This window comes from Truncatella angustata (assembly GCF_020726525.1).
Source record: "Truncatella angustata strain MPI-SDFR-AT-0073 chromosome Unknown BKA67scaffold_1, whole genome shotgun sequence".
NCBI lineage: Eukaryota > Fungi > Ascomycota > Sordariomycetes > Amphisphaeriales > Sporocadaceae > Truncatella > Truncatella angustata.
Genome location: NW_025763381.1, coordinates 3,044,461 through 3,055,853, shown reverse-complemented (window position 1 = coordinate 3,055,853; position 11,393 = coordinate 3,044,461). Strand labels below are relative to the sequence as shown.

At 49.5% G+C, this 11,393-nt stretch overlaps 4 protein-coding genes across 4 annotated transcripts; 3 read left to right on the top strand and 1 right to left on the bottom strand.

Moving 5' to 3' along the window:
* Window positions 1-452: 452 nt before the first annotated feature.
* BKA67DRAFT_653024 (uncharacterized protein) lies at window positions 453-893 on the bottom strand (the record flags this gene model as incomplete). Its single annotated transcript, XM_046106283.1, has 1 exon — window positions 453-893. The coding sequence occupies one exon, from the start codon at window positions 891-893 to the stop codon at window positions 453-455; it is 441 nt and encodes a 146-aa protein (XP_045963942.1).
* Window positions 894-1,698: 805 nt separating this feature from the next.
* BKA67DRAFT_29061 (phospholipid methyltransferase-domain-containing protein) lies at window positions 1,699-5,358 on the top strand. The gene is made up of 3 exons (XM_046096009.1): window positions 1,699-2,178; window positions 2,236-4,874; window positions 4,930-5,358. The coding sequence occupies exons 1-3, from the start codon at window positions 2,016-2,018 to the stop codon at window positions 4,993-4,995; spliced, it is 2,868 nt and encodes a 955-aa protein (XP_045963941.1). The 5' UTR covers window positions 1,699-2,015; the 3' UTR covers window positions 4,996-5,358.
* A 468-nt stretch (window positions 5,359-5,826) lies between these two features.
* On the top strand, window positions 5,827-6,975 carry BKA67DRAFT_653022 (class II aldolase and Adducin domain-containing protein; the record flags this gene model as incomplete). Its single annotated transcript, XM_046106282.1, has 6 exons — window positions 5,827-5,913; window positions 5,981-6,093; window positions 6,151-6,175; window positions 6,231-6,369; window positions 6,422-6,564; window positions 6,619-6,975. The coding sequence occupies 6 exons, from the start codon at window positions 5,827-5,829 to the stop codon at window positions 6,973-6,975; spliced, it is 864 nt and encodes a 287-aa protein (XP_045963940.1).
* Window positions 6,976-8,388: 1,413 nt separating this feature from the next.
* BKA67DRAFT_545822 (S-adenosyl-L-methionine-dependent methyltransferase) lies at window positions 8,389-11,373 on the top strand. Its single transcript, XM_046101351.1, has 2 exons — window positions 8,389-8,538; window positions 8,600-11,373. Exons 1-2 carry the CDS (start codon window positions 8,515-8,517, stop codon window positions 11,189-11,191), a joined length of 2,616 nt encoding a protein of 871 aa, XP_045963939.1. The 5' UTR covers window positions 8,389-8,514; the 3' UTR covers window positions 11,192-11,373.
* Window positions 11,374-11,393: the final 20 nt, after the last annotated feature.

The window sequence follows — 11,393 nt, the reverse complement described above, 5'->3', positions numbered from 1 at the left end:
CTGGCAACGGTGTCTATGCTCATCATCGAGTCTTATCATCGTCGTCTCTTCATGTCGTCATAAATAGTGTTTGTTGTGGGTTGAGATGTTGTTGGAAGTAGTGAAAATTACCAATTTTCTCAGCTGAGTATGGAAACGTAGGTAGTTCTGCAGATCGAGAACCCTTTTGTGTTGTTGAAAAGTAGTTGGTTTGCTGGAAAGTCGCGAAGCGAGATTTGAGAGCTGAGAGTTGTTTCTCTTTAAGTAATAGTGATTTGTCTGTAAACGAGATATTTCTTTCAAAAGGAAAGGCAGTGGTTTTGAATCAGGATGTGAATCATGTAGAACATAGTGAGCGTGGTTGTGCTGAACACGGGTATCAATCTTTGAGGGGTACTGCTGCTGCTGCTGCTGCTGTTGCTGCTGCTGTTGCTGCTTTGTCTCTGTGGTAGAAGAAGCCTTGGGCGGATTCTTTACAACTCATCGTCCGACCTGTCTTCTTCAGCGTCCTGTGATTGACGAGCCAGAGCCTCGTCGAGCTTCTTTTTCTTCTCGAGGTCACGCTGTCGCTTCTTGGTGTCGGCCTGCTTGCGTCTCTGCTCTCGCTTCTCGCCGATGAGATGCGGGACCGCCTTGACCACGGAGACCAGACCCTTTACACCCTGTTTAAAGTGCGAGAATGACTCCTTGAAATGTGCCTTGGTCTCATTGTAGTTATAGCGGGCAAGGGTAGCATGCTTTTTAGCTCGGTAAGCCTTCTCGGCACGCTGGGCTTTGATGTATTGCTCTGACGCCTGGCGCCTGTTTGTGATGAGCAAGTTCTCCGTGCCAGAAGTGCCAGGACGAGGCAAGGGCAGAGGCTTCTCGGACTCGGAGACCTTAGCATTCTTTTTCAAAGAAGTTTCCTTGGCCATGGTGGTGAATAGAGGCATGTGGTAAGATTGATATTAGTACTTGGTGCAATCAACAGTAGTAGAGTATAGATGGGCGAGAGAACAAAATCCACATGAAAAAGAAGAGATCGAGGACGCCCTCCCAGGTCTGTCACGTAGAGTTATATAAACGGCCCTACTTCGCAGCTTGTCGCGGTTTCGAAACCATTCATGTTACTCTCATGGTCTCTACCTTGAATAATCATCTCAAAATATTTGGCTCATCCGCCTTTCATTCTAGTTCTGGTGGCAGATTCATGCAAATGCTAGCCAGTGCACAGAAAGTTCCATGGAACGCTGTAGTCACAAGGGTTCCATGGTAACATTCAAGTTGCAGTTCGCTGTCCATTTGACAGTAATGTCTCTTTGCATTACAATCCAATTAAACGCGTGGGACCCGACCAGTCGCGAATGGTCGGTGCTTGGGACCCTATTTTCGATGATCCTTGCCTGCTTTCACAGCATATAATGGATTTGTTATGATTATTGAACCCTGCTTAACGCAGAGAAAAAGCGTCGTACTACATCCGTCGTTCATAAAGGTTTCCTGATATACACTTAGTCAATATACAACCAAATCGCAGCAGTCAAGACCGCGCAGATTCCCAGGGAGTGAGAGGGCAGCTTCCAATTCCTAGTGGCTACCCTTTAGCCGACGACTTGCAGAGTTGCGACTTCAGCAATGTTGCAATCTGAGCCGGGCCATTCCTCATCTGGACATCCGAGCTGTTTTCACCCACGTCCCACGTCCCAATGTTGCCCTAGCCTGCCTCTTCCACCCTCACTCCCACACATGTGATTTCCTTCCGTTAAAGTAAGTAATTGTAACACAAACTATTCGCCTATTCAGTTTACTTAGTCATCGAGATCGCCATCCCAGAACCTCCAAACACCAAAAAAATCTCCATCACTGTGACGTGGAACGTTCCAGTACCTGGAGAGGCGGATCTCGGCGGGTATTTGTGGGTTAAAGTTTAAGCTTGGAACGGGTTGCCGCACTTCACGGCTTCCGACCAGTGAATAAAGTGCAAGCTTCGTGTCCCGAACTCAATTGTCAACCTCCAAGAATCAGATGCAAGAAGCAGCGATCAGTCGACCTTGAATATGAGCTCCAACGCATCCATGGAGACAGCCGAGCTGCGTCAGAGACATGCGGTCTCTGGTCTGCAGGGAAACGGTACTCCGCATGCGGAGAACGACCCGGCCATTCAAGATGAACCGGCCATGAAGGCCAGGAAGACTTTTGGCCGGACCCCAGACGGAACAAGTCAGTGAGATTACATCCAAGTTTGAGTGGAATGCTGACATACCTTTCATGATACAGCTTTCATCGTGCCAACCACGCATGACATGGTTTCGCAGCTACTTGACCCAAGGCAGCCGAAGAACTTGTCGGATGCCTTTGTGTTAGTCATTCTCGCGAGCCTTATAGTTCTCTTATTCTTGTTACCGCCATCTCTCAAGCGGCCCGTGTTCGCTTTCATCTTCCTCTTTTGGCGTGCTGCCTATAACCTAGGCATCGGTCTTCTGCTCAGAGGCCAGTCTAACGAGAACAAACTCGTCAATTGGGCGAAGACGTGGAAGCTTTTTGAAAACCCTTCAACCGGCAGAAATCCACGGCCTTGGTTGTACAAGCTCATCAAGACCGAGCTAGAGGCCAAGATCCCTGAAGACTATGCTTTCGAAAAAGCGCCACTCGAGTATAACACATGGCTCGTTTTTCGGAGAGTCGTGGATCTTATCCTTATGTGTGACTTCGTGTCGTATTGTTTGTTCGCGATCGCTTGTGGCCATAAGCCAGAAGGTGAAGCATCCCTGGTCGCCGTAGCTCGCTGGTCATTTGGTCTGGCCTTGGTTGGCTTCAATTTGTGGGTCAAACTTGACGCACACCGAGTCGTGAAGGACTATGCATGGTACTGGGGTGATTTCTTCTACCTCATTGACCAGGAGTTGACATTCGATGGTGTGTTTGAGATGGCACCCCATCCCATGTACTCAATTGGCTATGCTGGCTATTATGGCATCTCTATGATGGCCGCTAGCTATTCTGTTCTACTCATCTCTGTTGTGGCGCATGCTGCTCAGTTTGCCTTCCTGGTTCTTGTGGAGAATCCTCACATTGAGAAGACTTACAACCCTCCTGCGCCTCGAAAGCGCGCAGACACAAATGTCTCCAACGAGTCTGGCGAGGTGTCATTGGTCGATCCAGCAGCTGCATCATCTTCATTGGACACTCCGGCTCAAATCCACAACCTCTTGGGTTTGAAGAACTTCGATCTTTTCAGAACGACAGATTATACAACTTTACTTCTTATGGGTTATATTGCCGTGTTAACACTCGTCACCCCAAGCACGCCTTTGTATCAATTTCTGTTCGTTCTCCATGCGGTCGTGTGGCGACTCTGGTATTCGGTCGGGCTGGGTGTTATTCTTACCCAACAATCAAACAACAAAACATGGACCAGACACTTCCTCAAATTCGGTGAGAGCACTGGTGAGGCATGGCGCCAATGGAAGGCCATGTACCACATCTCTACCTCTTTGACTTACGCCTCCTTTGTGGCTGCGTGCTGGAAGATGTATTCTTTCCCTGATTGCTGGGATTATGGATTCGTACTTCTCAAGCATGTGTTGGGCGCAGGTCTTATCCTCCTGCACATCTGGACTTCGGTCAGCATCTATGACTCTCTTGGCGAGTTCGGCTGGTTCTTTGGAGACTTCTTCTTCGACCAGAAGGCTAAGCTCACCTACACCTCAATCTATCGGTTCTTGAACAACCCAGAGCGCATTATCGGAACAGCTGGGCTGTGGGGTGCTGCTCTGATCACTTGGAGCAGATCGGTTTTCATACTCGCTCTGGCCAGTCACCTTCTTACGCTGGCATTTTTGCAGTTTGTCGAACAGCCTCATATGCAGAAGGTGTATGGCCGCAGCCTTCGAAAGGAAGCCGGGCTTATGAAGTTCATCAAGAGCAGCTTGCCCCCGCCTGTTAAAGAATGGGGTACAGGTGTCAGCAAGGTTGTGGATGATACCTCACACTTTGTTGAAGCCTTCCTGGAAACTGCTCGACCGAAACTGGCTGCTGGCGTTTCTTCTTTCGCGCGAGATACTACCGCGCTTTTCAACAATGTTCCAGCTCGTCTAACTCTGACCAAACTCTCGCCAGATTTGGCCGGTTACGACCCGAAGGATTACTCTATGCAGGTGGTTGGGGAATCTGCCGCCTACTCAACAATTACGGAACGAGCTACTGGCAAGGAGGGAACAAACGCTCGCTACCCAAGCGAGCTCAAGACCATGATCCTTCAATATGGCGCTCCAATCAAGGTCAAGTGGAGAGCCCCAGCAAACCACCACAAAAAGGATTGGATTGGGCTCTACATGGTCGCTGATAACAGATCCCGTGAGATTACAGAAGTACCTTCGCTTGGTCGCTGGGTCGCTGTCACACCTAATCAGTATGACTCTACAACCGCCGACAAGGGCAACCTTGTGTCAGATATTCCAGTAGAAAGTGACGATGATTCACCAGAAGGTGGTATGGTGCAGGGTGAAATTGTCTTCGAGGGTGACAAATTGTGGTGGACAAGAGGTGTCTTTGAATTCCGATACCACCACGCCGGAAATCACAACGTTATGTCCATCTCGCAGCCTTTTGAAATCCAAATCGGCCGTTTCGATGAGGAGGATGTTGAGGTTGATACGCAGGGCATGTATCAGAAGTCAGTCGAATCTTCTCTTCTACCTCTTGTGCAGAACTGTTTCGACAGAAACCCCGACATTGCACCAAGTACTCCCGAGGAGCCCTTCGGTAACCACGTAGAACGTGATGGCAAGTATGCTAGGAGAGTTGTCTACGCAATTCAGCAAATGTTCGGCATAGAGTTCGCTCCGGCTGTGGTGCCAGCCGACAGGAATGTCAAGAGTCTCGCTTGGAGAATTTGCAATGCCAAGCAAGTTCTTGTAAGTTTCTACCCTAGATTTTGCAATCGAGCAAACGACTGACAGAAACACTCAGGCTCCTTACAGTATGTCCCACTCAAAGGGGACAACTACCCCAGCAGCCGAGAAGGGCGACTTCTGAGCCAAATAAATAGCCAGCTTCAGGAGCCAACTATCTTTTACACGCATGGTATGGCATAGAGAAAAAGCATTGAAATGGAGTTGTCATGGGTGGCGTTTGATGTTGTCGAATTGAGTGGTGGCCGTACCCTAGTTTGGATTATCATCAGCAATTGTCGTGATGCATGATTATACCAGCATTATGTAGTACAGATCATCCTCTAGTTTGGCGATATTCGATGGAGTTATGTCTTGTTGTGAGTGTCGGTGTAGTGTTCGAGCCTCTTGGTCAATCTTATGCATTGTGCGTACATGGAAGGTCCATATAGTGAATGTGGACAACGCCTGGCTACCCTGAATACAACGGCTAACGTGGCAGTTCACCTGTATATGGAAAATGCGCCAGATGACGCGGTTATTGGTGATAGTCTGACCTTATTAGCTCTAAACGTACGTGCAGGCCAATGGACCTTTTCATCTTGTACACCAATAATGTACGTATATCACCACCCAACTCCCTCGGCAAGTGGATACATGCAAGTTGATCCCTTTATGGCACTAATGCCAATTGCGAGCCAAGAGGTGCGTATTTGCAACCATAAGCTCACAGTTTATACGCCTCACGACTTTGAGTTCCACGGCATTATGTACCTTCCCCGCATGAGGGATGTTACCACACGTGCTACATGCTTGTCAGCATGTAAATCCCAGATTATGCCCGAGTTTATTCTTTAAGAAAATAGTTCCCCTAAACTCCTTGGAAATTTTTTTCTGGATTTTCAGATCTTTTCCCCCTACAATTTCCTGTCAATTTATACACGACAAGGATTTACGATTGATCTAAGCATTGACCATGTCTCCCTCTGCCGCCAGCTTAGACATCCAAGAGGACCTTAAGCATGGTAACTCTAATAGTGCCATAAAATTCGGCACTGCCAAGGTACCTCTTTTTTGTTCCTTTCTCGAAGCATAATATATCGCCGGGAAAGGCTGACATCTATCCCCAGGGACCAAGACCTCAGCCCCTCACCTTTGATGACCCACACAAGGAGCGTCAGTATTTGAAGGAGAGACTTGCCTTGGCATTCCGACTCTTTGCCAAGAATGGGTTTGACGAAGGGTAGGTCCGGTGGTTTATACGCCTTTCATCATGCGGTAATCAGCTGATACCATATAGTGTGGCTGGCCATATCACAGTCAGAGTGCGTGAGGCCCCAGGGACCTGAAGTTCCCCCCGTACTGATCAAATCTCGATAGGACCCTCTAGAACCATCAACCTTCTGGGTCAATCCGTTCGGTGTTGCCTGGCCTCTTTTGAGAGCATCCGACTTGATCCGTGTAGACTCGAATGGGGAGATTGTCGATGGCGGCGCAGTACGTCTTCTCAATGTCGCAGGTAAGAAGTCTTGTGTGTTACCGCTTCGCACGCGAAAGTTAAATCACTGTAGCATACATGATTCACTCGGCGGTTCATGATGCGAGGCCGGATATCAACGCCGTAGCCCACTCGCATAGCAAGTATGGACGGGCGTTCAGCACGCTCGGTAGGAACCTGGACATCACCACGCAAGACGCCTGTGCTTTTTGGAATGTAAGTTGGCAGCGGCGGCATGGCTAGAGGGCTCTATTTCTCACGATCTTACAGGACATAGCGCACTACGATAGTTTCGGCGGCATCGTGCTCGGACCCGAAGAGGGGCACAGAATCGCCAAAGCACTGGGTCAGAGGAAGGCTGCTATCCTCGCAAACCACGGCCTTCTTACCTGCGGGGAAACCATCGAGAGCTGTGTCCGCTGGTTTATTAGTTTGGAAAATTGCTGTGAAACGCAACTCTTGGCAGATGCAGCAGCGGCTGGCAGAGGTGGGGAAACTGTCAAGATCAGTGAAGAAGAAGCCGAGTTCACGTACAAAACTGTCGGCCTTGAGATAGGAGGTTGGTTTGCTGCCAAGCCGGCGTTTGATCTGATGGAGCATCAGGCTGGGGTTGAATATAAGATGTAATAAACTCAGAGATAAAATATAATTGATGTTTAAGTAAATATGTGTCTTTGTACCGTTGCAGATTACAGATAATAGACGAGCCACTCGCCTTTAACAGGGCTAAATTCCTATGATAGAAATTATGTAACGTCGAGCCGTTGTTCCTCTCTATGTTTGGTCGGGCTTGCTTTGCGTAGAATCGGGGACGCTCTTACTTGAGCAGATATTCATCGGTCGGGTCGTTTGTTAATACTACGAGCTAAAGTAACTGCGCTCGTATATCCTTGACTCAATCGTTCCACTTCCTGCAATCTCCCTTATCCGTTATGCATGTATCACAACAGCATGAGCCGCTCTCAACTGTCCCCTGTGTTCTTTGAATGAACCTCAATACTATTTGGACAGATGATGAAGACATGTCCACTCCACCTTCATGTTAGAAATTCTGGAAATGTGCAGTTAAGAAGCTGCAATATTGAAAGCTGGGTTAGACTTAGTCTTGATGGATCTGCGCCTGCTTTAAAAGGGACTTTGAACATGGCTGGACAAGAGGGTGTAACAGCACGTGTAGCGTTCATACTGTCTGATGCGTCAGTCTCGAGGTACATGCTATGGAAAACATCGGCCTTCAGGAACTTCCTTGCCACCAACTATATGGTGAAGCATGAGCGTCCGATGTTGACGAGTATCGAGCAATCTGCCCCTGCTCGTAGTAAACGGCCGATCTTTCCCGAGCTATGTAATATAACGGCCTCATGCAGTGGAGCCATGCTACTTTGACTTTTGGCATTGATGTTCGAGCCCGCTTCAAGAAGAACCCTGACTATGCTCTCAATTCGATAGACAGCACGGCGTAAAGGGGCATCACCATCGGATGAGCATATATTGGCATTGGCATCGCCCAATAATAGTGTACGAAGCAGGGCTCCGTCATTTTGTGTCATGGAGAAGTGAAGAGGTAGTGGTCTGCATTTTGTTATGTAGAATGGTCAGCTTGGGGTCGGCACCTCGATCCGGGAGCATCCGAACAATGCAATCATCACAGCGTGAGACCGTAATTGTACAATGCCGCTGCTCTCAAACTTGCTGGGATATCTGGAGAAGAAGTAAAATCTAAGGACATGCTTCAGGGCGTGACTGTCGCCATGTAGCCATGGTGGTGTTTAACAATGACTGCGTTTTAGTTCTGTTTAAATGCAAACATTCGGTGTGTCTCATGACAAGATTCGGGTCCGTGTATGTGAATGTGTGGTTTGCATACCTGGTCCACTTTAAACTCTTGCCATAATAGACCTCCAGCTAAGGTACAATATCCGACAATGAGGCTCTGGACTCTGGATTCTGCAGGTTCCAAGGACCCCCCGCTAACGATAGTGGATCCGAGATAAGATACGCTAAAATAAACCATTGCGGGGCATTGCGCAGCTTAAACATCCTGTCGCAAACGAGATTTTTGTGAAGCTCAAAAAAAAAAACCCTGTCTAAAGTTTCCTGGACAAACCTGACTCAACAAGACCTCGATTTTGTACCCTTCTAAAAAAGGAAACAAATTCGGAAACAATGGGTCGCGGAGGCTTCAGAAGGGTATGTTCACCACCTCTTTTCCCAGCCAAGATGGTCCATCTCACTGACGTATGATCAATAGGGCGGTCGGAAAGGCGGCGGAAACAATCGAGGAGGATCCCGCGGCGGTGGTGGTGATGACCGCGACCGAAACCCTTCATGGAGGACCATTCCTGCCGCCGACAAGAAGCACGAGAAGCTCGAGCGATTCTACAACTCCGTCATCCCTATGGAGGACGAGGAGCGAACCGAGTTCTGGGACGCCCTCAAGAGGGAGCTGCCCAATTCTTTCCGATTCGCAGGATCCAAGGGCCATGCGCTTGCTGTCAGAAGGCTACTGGAAGAGAGATACGCCCCAGAGATCGTCAAGATCGAGCGATTCGACGGCGAGAAGGTCGAAGCACCCCAGGCTGTCACCTGGTATCCAGACCAGCTGGCCTATTCCATGAACACCCCCAAACACATCATTCGCAAGTTCCCGCCATTCGCCGCCTTCCAGAAGTTCCTCGTCTCCGAGACCAGCGTAGGAAACATCAGCAGACAGGAGGTCGTCAGTATGATTCCGCCCTTGTTGATGGACGTTAAGCCTGGCCATGTCGTGCTGGATCTCTGTGCTGCTCCTGGCAGCAAATCTGCCCAAATCGTCGAGATGATTCACAAGGGTGAGGAGGGTAGGATTCGCAAAGTATTGGAATCCTTTGGTGAGGTTAAGACGGAAACCACCAGTGACGACGACGCAGATCTTGCTGCCGACCCTAGCGATGATGGCAGAGCAACCGGTCTCCTCATCGCAAACGATGCCGAGTACAAGCGCTGCCACATGCTCACTCACCAATTGAAGCGACTTTCCTCCCCGAACATCCTCGTTACCAACCACGACGCCACGCTCTTCCCTGCCCTCAGGGTCAAAGACCCCGAAAACCCCAAGCAGCAATACCTCAAGTTCGACCGTATCTTGGCCGATGTGCCTTGCTCCGGAGACGGTACCATGAGGAAGAATATGAACTTGTGGAAGGATTGGCGCCCGGGCAATGCCCTTGGTCTTCATACCACCCAGGTTCGCATTCTCATCCGCGCTCTTCAGATGTTGAAGGTTGGTGGCCGAGTCGTCTATTCCACTTGCAGTATGAATCCCGTTGAGAACGAGGCCGTTATTCTTACCGCCATCGACCGATGTGGCGGACTTTCCAAGGTCGACATCATTGATTGCAGTGAGCGTCTGCCCGGCCTGAAGCGAAAGCCCGGATTCTTCCAATGGAAAATCATGGATAAGGATGGCAAGATCTGGAACAACTGGGAGGAAGTCCAGCAGCACATGTTGACCCACGAACTCACCGAGGTTCCCGGAAAGTTGGCTCAATCCATGTTCCCCAGATCCGATGAGAACGAGAGCTCCAGTCTGCCACTCGACCGTTGCATGCGCGTTTATGCACACCAACAAGACACTGGTGGTTTCTTCATCACTGTCTTGGAGAAGAAGGCCGAGTTCAAGGTTAGACCCGAGAACGCGCCCAGAAACTCAGAGGCTCAGACGTCCAATGGCGCTGGACAGGCGGCAGCTGAGGAAGTTGCCGCAAAGCTGGAAATTGAAGAGGAAAAGGCTGCTGACGGCGAGCCTACCGACGTCATCCCGACCACGGGCGCCAAGAGGACCAGGGAGGAAGGCGATGCTGCCCCAGAACATGATGTGAAGAAGGTCAAGACAGAGAGTGTAGAAGAGAAAGCCGACGAAATCATGGCAGATGCTGAGAGCTCGGAACCTGTCAAGACAGAAACAAACTCCGAAGTTGCGACCCCCAGCGCTGATACTCCGAAGCCACAACAACCAAGACCAGAAAAGAAGTTGCACAGAAACGCGGATGGCTCATTTGAGGAACCATTCAAATACATGCCGGTTGATCATGACGTGATCAAGGGTATCCGGGACTTCTACAAGCTCTCTGAACGCTTCCCCTCGGATCGGTATATGGTACGAAATGCCACTGGTGAGCCCGCCAAGGCGATTTACTATACCAGTGCGCTCCTTCGCGATATACTTGTGCAGAACGAGGGACGTGGTGTGAAATTCGTCCACGGCGGTGTCAAGATGTTCATGAAACAAGACTCACCATCTGCCGAGGTGTGCCGGTGGCGCATTCAGTCTGAAGGTATGCCGATCATTGAGGGTTATGTTGGGCCAGACCGTGTCATCCGTCTCACGAACAAAGAGACATTCCGCAAACTCCTGAAGGAGATGTTCCCCAGGTTCGAAAACGACGAGTGGGTCAAGCTGGGCGAGATCGGAGAAGCGGCTCGCGACATTGCCATGGGCTGCTGTGTTCTTAGAGTTGAGCCTGACGGTTCAGACCCTGACTTCTCTGAGCGCATGGCTCTACCGCTATGGAAGAGCTTCTTGTCCCTCAACCTAATGCTGCCTAAGGAGGATAGAGCGGCGATGCTGCTTCGTATCTTCAACGACAGCACGCCGGTCATCAATCAGTCATTGAAAGACTCTGCCAAAAAGAATACCGAAGCAGCCGAGGTTCAAGAGGAAGAAAGGGAAGAAAAGGAGGCAATTGTGAGCGCCGTCAAAGAAGAGCAAGGCGAAGCAACTGCGACCGAGGTTACGAAGGAAGCATCGGCAGATATCACAACGGAAGCAAAGGAAGAGCTAGCGGCTGCACCTGAGGCATAAGATAGTACGGCATTGGAATGTCGTAATAGCGAATGCAATGTAACCTTTGAGTTGTAGGATTTTGAATGTTCTGACTCTCTCGTCCGAGCATTGTCTTCCAAACTATCACAAAAGCTAGTTGACAGCTTAGACCGAGAAGATATGTTTTGAGAATATGGTGCAAAATTATAGAACGGGGGATTCATCAAATCGCAATTCTATG